The 13,592-nt window shown below is 46.1% G+C and overlaps 1 protein-coding gene across 2 annotated transcripts in view; it reads right to left on the bottom strand.

The window, feature by feature from the left end:
- cmip (c-Maf inducing protein) overlaps positions 1-13,049 on the bottom strand; it is a 32,192-nt gene extending 19,143 nt beyond the window's left edge. The window contains exons 1-2 of one of the 2 annotated variants that reach the window (XM_015965170.3): positions 12,912-13,049; positions 12,467-12,810 (exon numbers count right to left, since the gene is read on the bottom strand). In XM_015965170.3, coding sequence (XP_015820656.3) covers positions 12,467-12,787 — 321 coding nt within the window. In that variant the 5' untranslated portion in view covers positions 12,788-12,810; positions 12,912-13,049. Of the gene's footprint in view, positions 1-12,466 lie in introns of both variants that reach the window. The other variant, XM_070550511.1, reaches the window with a different exon arrangement.
- Between the last annotated feature and the right edge of the window lie 543 nt (positions 13,050-13,592).

The following is a 13,592-nucleotide window of genomic DNA, read 5'->3' as shown; positions in this document are numbered from 1 at the left end:
TACCTGTGGCCCTGCCCTGCAGCACCTCTGCTGTTTGCTTCACTTTGCAAGCGAGCCGACCAGAACCAAACTGAACCAAACCGAGCGATCAGAACCAAAGCAAAAGACCAAACCGAGCTGAAAAGGACCAAACCGAGCTGAACCAAACTGAGCCGAGCTGATCAGAATCAAACCGAGCCAAGCTGAACAGAACCAAACCGAGCTGAGCTGATCAGAACCAAACCGAGCTGAACCAAACCGAGCCGAGCTGATCAGAATCAAACCGAGCCAAGCCGAGCAGAACCAAACCGAGCAGAAAGAACCAAACCGAGCTGAACAGAACCAAACTGAGCCAAACAGAATCAGACCAAGCGATCAGAACCAAACCGAGCTGAACCAAACCGGGCCGAGCAGAACCAAACCAAGCCGAGCTGAGCCAGATTGGGCCAACAGGTGATTGCCTGGGCAAACAGGCAGCTCCCTCTGCCTCTCACCCTCCCACCCTCACCCTCTCATGTGCCTGATTAGAACCAACAGTAAATATTGATTCTCAGAAAGATGTTTGGTTTCTGCAGAAGAGTAAACATCAGCCACTGACCATCCTGCTAAATCACGTGGGTTTTTTCCTGTTCGCTAATGAGATGAAGAGCAGAAAATGAATGGGTGGGTGGGGCGTGTACAGCACTGCGTCTCTGAAAAACCAGAGCAGGACCAACAGAAGGGACTTCAATTTACTGATAACCAGCCGGGGTTACCATGGATACAACATCCTGAACAAGAGCTTGCCCCGACGGCCTCCATCACTCCTCTTCTCACCGTCTCTCGTGCTTTTTTATTCTCTCTCTCTTTCCTGGCCTGAGTCTGTTTTTTTCTGACTCCATCTCTTTTCAGTCTGCGTTTCATGGTGGAGGAGCGTCAGAGGAGGCTCCTTTCGGCTCCGCTCTGCTGTGTTGCCATAGAAACAGGAGGATGGAGACGTATGTTATGGGTTTTTTTCTCCTATGAGAAGCAGGCGGATAAATGAAGGAAAACAGAATCAAAGACCAACCCCGTCTTAGTTCAGGTTGGGTTTACACCTTCGTGTCAGGACATCATCCTCATCCTCATCAACCACGCAGAAGCAGATCTGCTGGAGAAGATGAGTTACAACCCATGTGTTCAGAATCCTGTCTTCTGTTTATCCGGATCCAGGTTGAAGATCCAGAATCCCAGACCTTCCTAGCCTCTTCCAGCATCTCCTCTGGTGGGAGCCCAAGGGATTCCCGTCGCCCGACCCAGTACGCACAACTCTGATCCTAAATGGTTTAAATGGATCCCACCAACGGTCAGAAGGACTCCTGCAGATGTTTCAACAGATGCTCCATAGAAGCCTGAGCCCGTTTGAACCTGGTGTGTGACCCGGTTCAGGTCCAAACCTGAGAACAGCAGCAGGACCAGCGGGGTCTCGTGGTTGCTGGATCAGTGAGGTGCCAGGTCCGATGTGTGGAGGAACATTTTGAAGAATTTTTGGTAAAAAAAAAAAAAAAACGAATCTGCAAATTCCAATCCTGAGAAAACTCTCTGGTTTGATTATTTTATTTTATTTTGTTTTAAACGCCGTAAAGATGAAAACATTAAGATTTGTTGGTTTAATGAAAAAAAAAGATGTTGCATAATTTCTGCTCCTTCACCAGCTTCCTGATTCAGAGGAAAACATTTACTCAACATTTCTGAGCAGGAAAACCTTCTGATGACGCCTTTAATCACCCAACGAGACGACAGGGGGGCGGGACGCACCTGAAACAGCAACGTTAGCGACAGATCGGATCAGACAAGCTGGAGACTCCAAAGAGAAACTAAATATTCAGACTCACACCTGAAACACTTAAAGTTCTTCTCCCCCCTCTTTTCTAAAACCACAAACAGAGGATGTGACAAAGCACACACACACACACGCGCGCGCACACGCACACACACACACACACAGAGTGTGGTCATCTCAGAACAGCAAAATTCTTCCTGTTCCCGTCATGCAAACACGATCATTCCACATCCTGTGAAGCGGTTTCAGAAGGAGGAGGAGGAGGACATAGCGATGACCCAGATTCATCGCCGTGCGCCTCAGAGACCCTCTGTGATCAGCTGATTGGTCACATGGTCACGTGTCACTCTCAGCTTACGGATCAGGTCAAGCCAGAGCTCGTGCAGAGCTGCTGGTCTTCCAGCATTAAAGGGCCACTTCCACTCCAACAGCAGCGCCTCCACTTCTCCATTTGCTGCTCATAAATTCTAGACCTGCTGCCGCCCAGATGAGAACATCTGGTGTTCTGCGGTTCTGTGCAGCTGCTGAGTTCTGTGGAACCGCAGCTCCAAGAAACTTTCAGCATCCGTCGAATGCAGAAACGAGCCTAATCTAATCAAGAACCCAAGCAGGCTGCAGGAGGAGGACGGGGCAGAAAGAACGACAAGAACAGAATCTCTGCTGACCGATCCAGGCCCGACAGGTCTGTCCAAACATCTCAGAACAGAACAACACTGAGGGAGCAGAAGGACTCCAGCAGTAAAGTAAATGTGATTCATCAGGAAATAAAAAAACAAACAAAAGCACAGCTGAGGGAGGGGGGGTTCTCCAGCTCAGAGAAACGACGGCTCCTGGAAAGCTGCGACTGCTGTTATCTTTAAAAACACAATCAGGGGTGTTTTTAGCCTATTTAACCTCTGATGCCAGAAACGCCTCTGAAGGTGACCAATCCCCACGCAGAAAACCTGCTCAGGTTAACTTTTACAGGCCGCTGCTTTAAAGGCTCACAGGAACACGACGACGAGCCTCAGAGAAGGTACAGGACAACGCCAGGATGTTCCAAACAACCTCAACAGCTGTAAAAAACACACACGGAAATCACACGCCCAGCAGCAAACATGGCAATAAAACAACAATAAGGGGCGGAGCTAAAGAGCAGCGGGCTGGAGCAGCTCGGCCTGACAGGAGAGACGTACAGCTGGAAAACTGTTAACAACTCCTCACGGATCCAAAAATAAAGTTATCCAAACAAAACTGTAAATCTCACACACGCACACACACACACACACACACACACACACACACACACACACACACACACACACACACACACACACACACACACACACACACACACACACACACACACACACACACACACACACACACACACACACACACACACACACACACACACACACACACACACACACACACACACACACACACACAGTTGCTGCAGAAGTTAGAAAGGAAACACTGAGCATTAACCCTTTACCTGGCACCACCTGAGCGCTGCAGCTCTGTGGCCGACCGCAGCAGCAACAGAAAAGCCCGACTCTTTCACGTGTCAGCAAACTCACCTCTGCCATCTTTGAGGAAATAAAGTTTGTCCTGCAGATATTTCACGGATGATTTTCTAATCTATAACATTAAATGTTCGTCAGCTTTCAGGATTCTTAATCCCCTCTGACGATGTAGCTATAAAAGAAGGTTTTTCATAATTTATTATTAACAGAAGATTTAAATAATGTGCCCTGCGATGGACTGGCTCTCTGTCCAGGGTGTACCCCGCACTGCCCGTTGACCGCTGGAGATAAGCACCAGCACCACAAAATATGAAATCATAACAGCAAAGCAAGGCGCCGACATCAGGAAACCCAAAGACAAACAGAAATAGGTGGAAGGTAGAAAAAAACAGAGCGACGGCTGCAGGGTCAACGCCTTCGCTCACACTTCTAGATTTTACTTCTTCTTGCTATCCATCATTTGCATCTGCACCCCCCCCCCCCCCCCGCCACACACACAGAATGAGGGAAAAACATCCCATTTCATATGCATGAAATATATATAGAGAGAGAAGAGAGATATGCATATATCTATCCATCCATCGTCTGAACCCGCTTTGTCCACATGGGGTCGCGGGGGGGGGGGGGGGGGGGGGGGGGGGGCTATCTCCAGCGGTCAACGGGCAATTAGGCGGGGTACACCCTGGACAGAGAGCCAGTCAATCGCAGGGCAACACAGAGACACACAGGACAAACAATCATGCGCGCGCACACACACACACACCCCTAAGGACAATTTAGACAGACCAATAACAGTCATGTTTCTGGACTGTGGGAGCGAACCCAGGACCTTCTTGCAACAAGGCAACAGCTCTAACCACTGCGCCACTAAAATATATATATATATATATATATATATATACACACACACAGACACACACTAATAGAACACAGAGGTGAGTTCAGTCGTGAGAGGGTAAGGAATAAGGCGTGTGTCTAAATTAAAACATGCTTGTAAAACTGAATGTGATCAATTGTGAATAATTTTTCTTAAGTGCATTAATCTTTTTTGATGAAGTTGAGTCAAATTCAATTCAATTCAAAAATACTTTATTAATCCCAGAGGGAAATTGATTGCTGTAGTAGCTCAGAATAATAATAATAATAATCAAGTCATCAAAGAGTTGTTGTATATTACAACGGCTGTTGGCAGGAAGGATCTCCAGTAGCGGTCAGTGTTGCAGCCAAACTGAAGAAGCCTCTGACTGAATACACTCTTCCGTTGTCGGACAGTCTTGTGAAGAGAATGCTCAGGGTTGTCCATCATTTTCTTGATTCTCTGGAGAATCCTTCTTTGCATTATCTCCTCCAGTGGTTCCACAGTCGTCCCCAGAACAGAACCAGCCTTTTTTATTAGGCTGTTGAGCCTTTTCAGGTCCCTGCTTCTGATGCTGCTACCCCAACAGACGATGGCTGAAGAGATTACACTCTCAACAACAGACTTGTAGAAGATCTGCAGCATCTTGCAACAGACACTGAAGGACCTAAGCGTCCTCAAGAAGTGCCGTCTGCTGTGTCCCTTCTTGTAAACGGCTTCGCTGTTCTTTCTCCAGTTCAGTCTGTTGTCCAGGTGAACTCCAAGGTGTTTGTATTCCTCAACCACCTCCACTTCTTCTCCCATGATGGAAACAGTGTTTGACTCCACCCTGTTTCTTCTGAAGTCTAAAATCATCTCCTTTGTTTTGTTCACGTTCAAGGTCAGATGATTGTTTCCACACCATGCCACAAAGTGCTCCACCAGCTCTCTGTACTCAGCTTCCTGTCCATCTCTGATACACCCGACAACTGCAGAGTCATCTGAGTATTTCTGTAGATGACAGGTCTCTGATTTGTACTGGAAGTCTGAGGTGTACAGGGTGAAAAGGAATGGTGAGAGTACAGTCCCCTGTGGTGCTCCAATATTACTGATCACCTGATTTGATGTGCAGTTCTTCAGCCTACCAAACTGTGGTCTGTTTGTCAGGTAGTCTTTAATCCAGGCGATAGTTGAGGCCCCCACCTGTGTCTTCTTTAGTTTCTGGCAAAGTACATCAGGCTGAATTGTGTTAAATGCACTGGAGACATCAAAGAATATGACCCCCACAGTGCTGCCTGCTTTGTTCAGGTGACAGCAGGTTGGTTGAAGCAGCTGGATGATGGCATCTTCAACTCCAACTCCATGGCGATAAGCAAACTGCAGCAGGTCCTGATATGTTCTAGTTTGCTTATTCAGGTGGACCAACAGGAGTCTCTCCAGGACCTTCATGATGTGGGATGTCAGGGCAACCGGTCTGTAGTCGTCATTGACTGATGGGCGAGTTTTCTTTGGAACTGGAACAAGGCAGGATGTCTTCCACAGGACTGGAACCTTCTCCTGGGCCAGGCTGAGGTTGAAGAGGTGCTGCAGAATCCCACAGAGCTGCTCTGCGCAGGCCTTCAGTACCCTGGGCTGACACCATCTGGACCTGCGGCCTTGTTCCTGTTCAGTCTCTCCAGCTGCCTCTTCACCTGACATCCAGAGACAGATAGGTGGGAGGGGGAGGTAAATGGGGCAGCAGCATCTCCTGACTTGGTTGAAGACAGATTTATAGAACCAGAAGAGTCCATGACTGCGTTAGAGGACAAAAGAGCTGGCGTGTGACAAGAAAATGTTGGATCAGAGGAGGATGGGATGTCTGATTGGCTGGGGACAGGAGAGAAGGATGCTGGGTTTGTTCCTGAACTGAACCTATTGAGGAACTTGTTTAGTTCGTTTGCTGTGTCCAGACTGCCATCTGTGCAATCCTTCCTCTGTTTGAAGCCTGTGATCTTCTTCATCCCTGACCAAAACTCTCTGATATTGTTCCTCTGTAGTTTGTTCTCCAGCTTCTTCCTGTATGCCCCCTTGCCGTCTGATCTTGATCTTCAGTTGCTTCTGTATACTCCTCAATAATTCACTGTCTCCCTCCTTGAAGGCTCTTATTATCTCATTTAGCAGATTCTTCAGTTCACTGGTGATCCAGGGTTTGTTATTAGCGAAGCATCTCACTGTTCTGGTGGGTATGATGTTGTCCACACAGAAGTTTATTTAGTCGGTGACACATCCTGTCATGGCATTGATGTCCTCTTCATATCCTTGGCAGAGAGTCATCCAATCTGTGGTCTCAAAACAACCCTGCAGGGCTTCTTCAGTGTCCTGTGACCATTTTCTCACAGTTCTTCTTGTCACAGGTTGCCTCTGAACAAGTGGTTTGTATTCTGAGCAGAGGAAAACAAGATTGTGATCCGATTGTCCCAGAGGAGGTCTTGTTTTGGACATGTATGCATTCTGTATATTTGCATAACACAAATCCAATGTCTTGTTTTCTCTGGTGGAGCAGCTGACAAACTGTTGAAATGTTGGAAGTGTAGCAGAGAGCGAGGCATGATTAAAATCACCAGACAAAGCAACAAATGCATTGGGGTGCTGGGTTTGTAGCTTAATGACAACAGAACTGATGGCATAACATGCATTCTCAGCAATGGCTGAAGGTGGAATATAAACGGTTGCCAAGACAACACTGGTGAACTCTCTTGGCAAATAATATGGGCGACAACTTACTGCCAATAGTTCAACATCTGGGCTGCAGAGAAGACATTTCACTGAAACATGACCTGGATGGCACCATCTGCTGTTGACAAACACTGCCACTCCATCTCCTTTTCTTTTCCCGCTCCTCTTCAAACCTCTGTCTGCTCGTACATTCAGGAATCCTGGCAGAGAGAGAGACGCTGGAATCGGGGATATGTTCCAGCAGCCACGTCTCAGTGAAACACATAACACTGCACTGCCGAAACTCTGGCTGAGTCCTTGAAAGGGCTTGGAGTTCCTACATCTTGTTGACCAGTGATCTCGCATTGCCCATTATGATGGATGGAAGAGATGGTTTGAATTTCTTCTTTCCCTGTCTCCGTTTTGCTCCCGCTCTGCACCCACACTTTTTGCTTTTTAGCTCATTTGGGATTTGTGGCTTCAGTTGAGGTATTATTTACGCCTTCCCAATGTTAATCAGCTGCTCCCGATTGTAAACCCGCTTTTTGCCATGGTTAACCATTATAACAAATGCTCAAAAAGTAAAAATATAGCAGTAAAAATCCTCCAAGCTTCACAGCATCAGAAACAAAAAAGTAAAACGTCCAAAAAAAAATACAGTTTTTCTTGAGAAACTAGAAGAAAAAATGTCCAACAAAAGGCAAAACTTACATATAGTCAACAGAGCTACTCCAACATGCAGCCACCCAGAGCAGCGCAGTTCCGGAAAGCAGAATTCTAAACTTTTGGAATGTTTACAATTTTCCAGCCGGTACCGATGGATCGAAGCATTTTCATCCAGCGGATAAAAAGAGTGTGTAGTAGGGATGCACCGATGGATCGGCATTTGATCCCAATCAGCCAATAGCGCCCCTATCGGTTTTGATCGGAGTTTTCAAAATAGATCAAAGCAGACCGATCAGGTAGGGTTGTCACGGTAACCGGTGTAGCGGTAAACCCCGGTAAAACAAGTTGACAATAATCGTCTTGTTTTAAAAAAAACTATATCATCTCGGTGGGTTACCGTGGCTGCGGTGTAGGCGCGGTGACCCTTACCAGCCACCGTATCATCTGCTGAAGTTGCCGGCGGCACATGCGCGCTTTGTTGTTTACAACCAAAACTTTCTTGAAGCTAAAGCTGAAATAATGGCCAAAGGAGGAGACGGCAGCGCTCAGGACATTTTTTTTATCCCTCAAAGAAGACAAAGTGGGAAGTACGGGCATCTTTTGGATATTTGAAGAACACCGAGGGACAGTTGATAGAAGACGGCTATCCTTTTTATAGCACGTGCAGAAAAAGTGTCTGTGAAAGGCAGCAACGCTTCAAATCTCATGACACATCTGCGTGACCATCACCCACAACTCTACAGTCAACGCAAGGCAAGCTAACTTTAGCGTTTTAGCTAAAATGCGTGATCCGAGGATTTGGGTTGAGGGAGAATGCAACGAGTTGCTATATAAAGCAGCCGCAGCACCGCTACCTGCATATAAACCGTGTCGCGGACACCCCCATGTTGAAATGACGCTATGCATTACGAGGCTCCCAGGGGCAGATAAGAGTTGGTCTCTCTCCGAGAATAATTATGAATTTAACAACGATTACTGCCTGATGACATTTTCCCACATCTGCAAAGCTCACTGGAAGGACACAAACCGAGGACAATATTTTCCTGATATAGGGTTTATTACTCAAGTAAGGGTAAAAAAGTATCTGATTAGAAGGCTTCTTGAGTACTGAGTATCATCTGATCTAATATTTTTAAAATGATGACATCAAACAGACATAAAATAAGAAGTTATGGGCAAATATTGGTATTTTAAAGACTAAAGAGAAAAAATGTAAACAAATAAACAACATAATTACAAATAACACATTTTTGGCAAAATTTAGACACAAACTGAGGACAATATTTTCCTGATAGACAGGGTTTATTTAGTTGTCTGAAAATGTAACACGTTTAAAAAAAAACGCGATAATACCGAAAACCGTGATAATTTTGGTTACAATAACAGTGAGGTTAAATTTTCACAAAGTGACAACCCTAATACAGACCATTTTAGATTAGGTTACATTTCCTTTATTCCCAGATTATGTAGTTTGTAGCACTCATTATAATGTTGTAGAAAATTTCTGGCCAATCCACGTGATCGGTATCGGTGATCGGTATCGGTGATCAGCATTCTTTGATATCGGTATCGGTGATTGGCAGCAAAAAACCTGATCGGTGCATCCCTAGTGTGTAGAGCAGCTTGTTCTTTATAAATCACAAACAAAATCATCTTTGTTTAGGCAACATCAGAACATTCTGGTTCTGGCCCTGTTCGCCTTATAAAACCTGCTGTCACCTTCCCAAGTCAAATAAAAACATTCCACGTGAACGCCGATTGATTATTCATTAGGAGAACATTAAATTTAACCCAAGTACAGAAAGTGTATCTTTAAAATAGACGTGTTTCTTCTTGTGTAATCCCTTTAGAGACCTCTGACTCTCTGAAAGCCACTTGTCTCTTTTGTCTACCGCCAGCACCTCCAGATTCTTTTCCTCTGGGGCCTTTTGTGAGGAGGACACAATACAGGAAATGCTTTCTCTTTCTACACAAATGTGATGCAGTTCAGGTTTCTGACAGCAGCTGTGACCGGCACATCTGTCAGAGCAAGGAAGGATGACTCACAGCTCTTCCCCCATCAGCAATCTCACGTGGAACAGATGAGCCCACAAACACAACCATTGAGGATTATTTACCAGGTTAAACACAAACATTTAGTTTAATGACCGATTTATGATTTCTGACTTGTGACTCGTCATAAAATGAATTTGAAGTTTCAACGTGGCCTTTAAGCTTTAAAGTGGCCTGAATGTGTTAGACAAGAAAGTCAAAACTAATCAATCCCAGAGAACGATCTGTACTTCATAATCTTGGTGTTTTCCCCCCAAAAATCTGTCATCTCAGCAGGACCAACAGTGTATTTTACAAACTCATGAGCACAGCAGCTCCACTGAGGAAGTGCAGGCTCACGCTTGGCCCCAAACACAACCCTCTTCCTCCTCGTGTTGCAGGCCTGTGGCAGAGCCGAGGACGTGTGATACAAGAATGTCTGGATAAGTCACCCACATGACTTAATGCAAAACCAGAAGCAGCAGCAGCAGCGTCACGGTTTTAAACTCCTGCCATAAAAACGAAACTCGGAGGTTCGTTACAGGAAGGAAGACCAGCTTCAGTCCTGTTTTAACCCTGAAGGCCCTCAGCTGACAGACCGACTCGGGATCATTTATGAGTTGTCCTCTAATAAACAGCTCTTTATAGTCTATTCTATTTATTAACTTATTGAAAAAATAAAATATAAAAAAATCAATAAATCTATATATACATTAGAAAAAGATAAATGTTCATCAGCTGATTAGAAAACGTGAGAACTTAAGTGCCACACAATTTCCTAATGTGTGCACACAGAATTTAATCTAGATTAGAGATGCTGATGTGTGCTCAGAAAAGTGTTGGTCCAACTCCAAAGTAAAGACTGAAAATCTGAATGAGAGATTAACCGATTCTGCCTTTAAGGGCCAATAACGATACCGATTATTTAATCATTTTTCTATTAAATATTTTCCAATCAACTGGAAAATCGTTATTCTGGAAGTAAAACCTTTACGGAAGATCGATTATTTGGCAGAAGTAACGCTTAGCTGCTGAGGACATGGACCAAAACATTTTTTTTTATTTCAGATTAGCATTTGGGCCAACTCTGATCATCAGATCTTTTTTCTTTTGGGTGTGTCTGTAATCTAACTACTTTGTCAGACTGACAGAATTTGGTTTTGTTTGCTGCCACAGAAACGCTGAGCAGCTGTTGACTGGCCAAAGTCCGACGGCTGCCAATGAAATGATCAACAAACCCCGGCGACAGGCAGAGGAAGTGTGCCCTCGCCGGTGCAGCGCCAGCCCCACCAGGAAGAAGACTGGAAATTGTTAATGAATCTGCTGAAATACCTTTAAAAGGTCTAACTGAGTTAGGTCAACAGCTCGTTGCACAAAGATACCTGCTTCACACGAGGAAATATTCAAAGAGAGGTTGAAACAAGCCAGACAGGTTCACAAAGGGATCCACACGTAAAAAACAAACAACAGAAACGTCCTGACCGGTTCCTCATGATCGTTTAACAAAATGCGGAGACCAAAACCAGACCAGAGGTCATCGGTGACAGAAAAACGGGAGGAGCTTCCGGAATTCTGTAAACAGTTGTGATGATTCTTTTATGTCAGAGTGTTGCTCATGTTTATTCTCAAAAACAGCTGATTGGTCATGTAATCGGCCCGTGGATGAGTCGCTCCATCGACATATACGTATCGTCGTTCCCTGCTCACCACCCAGCATGCTTTACTGTTTCTCTGCTTCAACACCTGATTTAAATAAACGGGTCGGCAGAGTTCTGCAGACATCAAGCCCACCAAATAAACATCATCGTAGAAATGAACCGATTCTGGCTTTGAAGGCCAATACCATGCTTTACTCTTGAACCACTCTGACCAGCTGATCTTTACAGAATGTTTTTATGATTAACTAGAAAACTATAAATCTGGAAGAAACCGCATTTGCCTGGAGGATCTGTTATTAGTGTGATTTAGCCTTTAGTGATGATGCGTTCAAGGTCCAGGGGTAACGTCTGATCCCTTATTGCTGCTCGACAAGCGTCACCAGATTAAAAAAAATTAAAAAGTCAATTTCCGAGTTTGTCTGGTTAAACCAATCACGCTGAATCTCTGCTGATTTTTGGGTGCATGTCTGGTTTTGTCTGAAGAAACGAGAATCGTCCCATCGACATTTAGAAAAAAGATGTTACACAATTCAAAATCAGTACAAATAAAATCTCAAAATGCTTCATGCTTTGGCTTTTAGGGACCAATTACGACTCCCTGCTGAGCTGTTATCTTGTTTCTTAGAGTCACTGATCAGTAAAAAACCTCACAGTTAATCATCAATTCACCTCCGACATGTGACTGTGGATCGGAGTAAGGCTGCATGAAACATGAGCGGTAACACAATCAGCTCTAATCGTAACCCTTCAGCGTGCACAGATGTTCCCTGCAGCCATGAAAACTAACTTTGATCACATCCAAACTCCTCCAACTATCAAACAGCGAGCTAGAAATGTCAGGGCTGCCGAGAACACCGGGGAGGGGAAGTTAGAGGCTTTCATTATTCAGCTGAATTACCAACAATTACAGATAACACCTCCATAGGCAGGGCTGTTGCGGTTGATTGCAGATTCAGACGCATCAGCTGAACTTTTAATAAAATTACACCATTTCTGTGTAATGTGGGTCAGAGCTGGTGTCATGGAGGGCCCCCAGCTGGTGGGACGGACGCACCCCCCCCCCTCCCCCCACCAGAGAATCACAAGACCCACAGAGCTGATTTGTATTAATTACTGGGCAGAAGTCCTGTGTGTGTGTGTGTGTGTGCGTGCGTGCCCCCAGAACTGTGACACTGTTCTTTTTAAACATGCGTGCGTAATCTCACTGCGCTTCCTGACAAGAAAAGACAAACAGCAGCACTGCCAGGAATGTGAAGCATCACACACGCACACGCGCGCGCGCGCAGTAACTCACGGTGGCCGACGTTAGGCCGCTGTCTGTCAGCGTCAGGTGGTGCGGCTCCCATCTCCGCAGGAACTTGGAGGTGAGGATCTTGCTGAAGAAGGTGCGGGGGTGCTTGACCACGCACACCTGGATGTCCCCCTCGTGCAGCAGCTTGTAGCGCATCCCGCTGCTGCTGCAGTGGTGCAGGGTCCTCTTGCACGGCCCCGCGCCCACCTTGGTGTTGTTGTTCCCCTCTGACATCTCCCCCAGCAGAGGCTTGCTCTCCTCGCACTGATAGATCTGGTTGTTGTGCAGCTCGTTGGTTCCGCCGCCGCCGCTCGTGAAATCCATGTCGTCTCTGATCCAGCTCAAGCCTTCCAACAAGAATCCGACATGTAGGGAGGCATAAATAATAAAAACAGAGGCGGTGAGGTCGTCGGGACCGAGCTGGGGGAGGGAGCAGGGGGGTACCTACCAAACAGGCTCAACAACACGATCTCGGTTACTGTGGACAGGCGCAAAGCCGCCGCAGATCAGCGTCTCCGCGCAGCAACTCCAGATGTGCGAAAGCTTTTAAAGACTCTCTGCAAACAATCCACCATTTTCCTCCCCGTGAGCCGTCTCCGCGGTGCGCGTCTCGCCTTCTCCCCCCACCCCACCGACAGCGAGCTACTCAGTGTGTTAGGGCCATGGCCTGATCCGCTCCTTCCGTTCCGTCCGGATCCAAACGCAGTTATCCACAGCGGGGAGCGGGACCCGGGGGAGACCCAGCGGCGGCGCCTCGCTACAGTCCACTATAAGGTCCGGGGGCCATTACGGACGCACGGACACGGTTTGCGTTTATTTGCTCTTGCTCGCGTCTCGGTGAGAAGAGGAGCTGCGCTGCTCCGATTGGTCTCCGCTCGTTCATGTGATACCGGACTGACGTCAATGGGAGGCGAGCGGATGAGCTGTGTGTCTTTATGCTCGTGTCTGCCGAGGGCGCACGCGCACGCCCTGCTGTCATAAAACATTTTTTTTGTCTTTATTCGTTATTTTTATGTTTGATTTTTTTTCTATCAGTATTTTTGTCTATTTCTATTTCCAAAACTTCGTCCTTATTTATATATTCTTAAAATTTTATTCATGTTGAAATTTAGATTTAATCCTTTTATTG

The sequence above is a fragment of the Nothobranchius furzeri genome, chromosome 4 (assembly GCF_043380555.1).
Source record: "Nothobranchius furzeri strain GRZ-AD chromosome 4, NfurGRZ-RIMD1, whole genome shotgun sequence".
NCBI classification, from domain to species: Eukaryota; Metazoa; Chordata; class Actinopteri; order Cyprinodontiformes; family Nothobranchiidae; genus Nothobranchius; species Nothobranchius furzeri.
The sequence above is the reverse complement of the archived record's forward strand: the minus strand, read 5'-3'. Positions and strand labels throughout refer to the sequence as shown.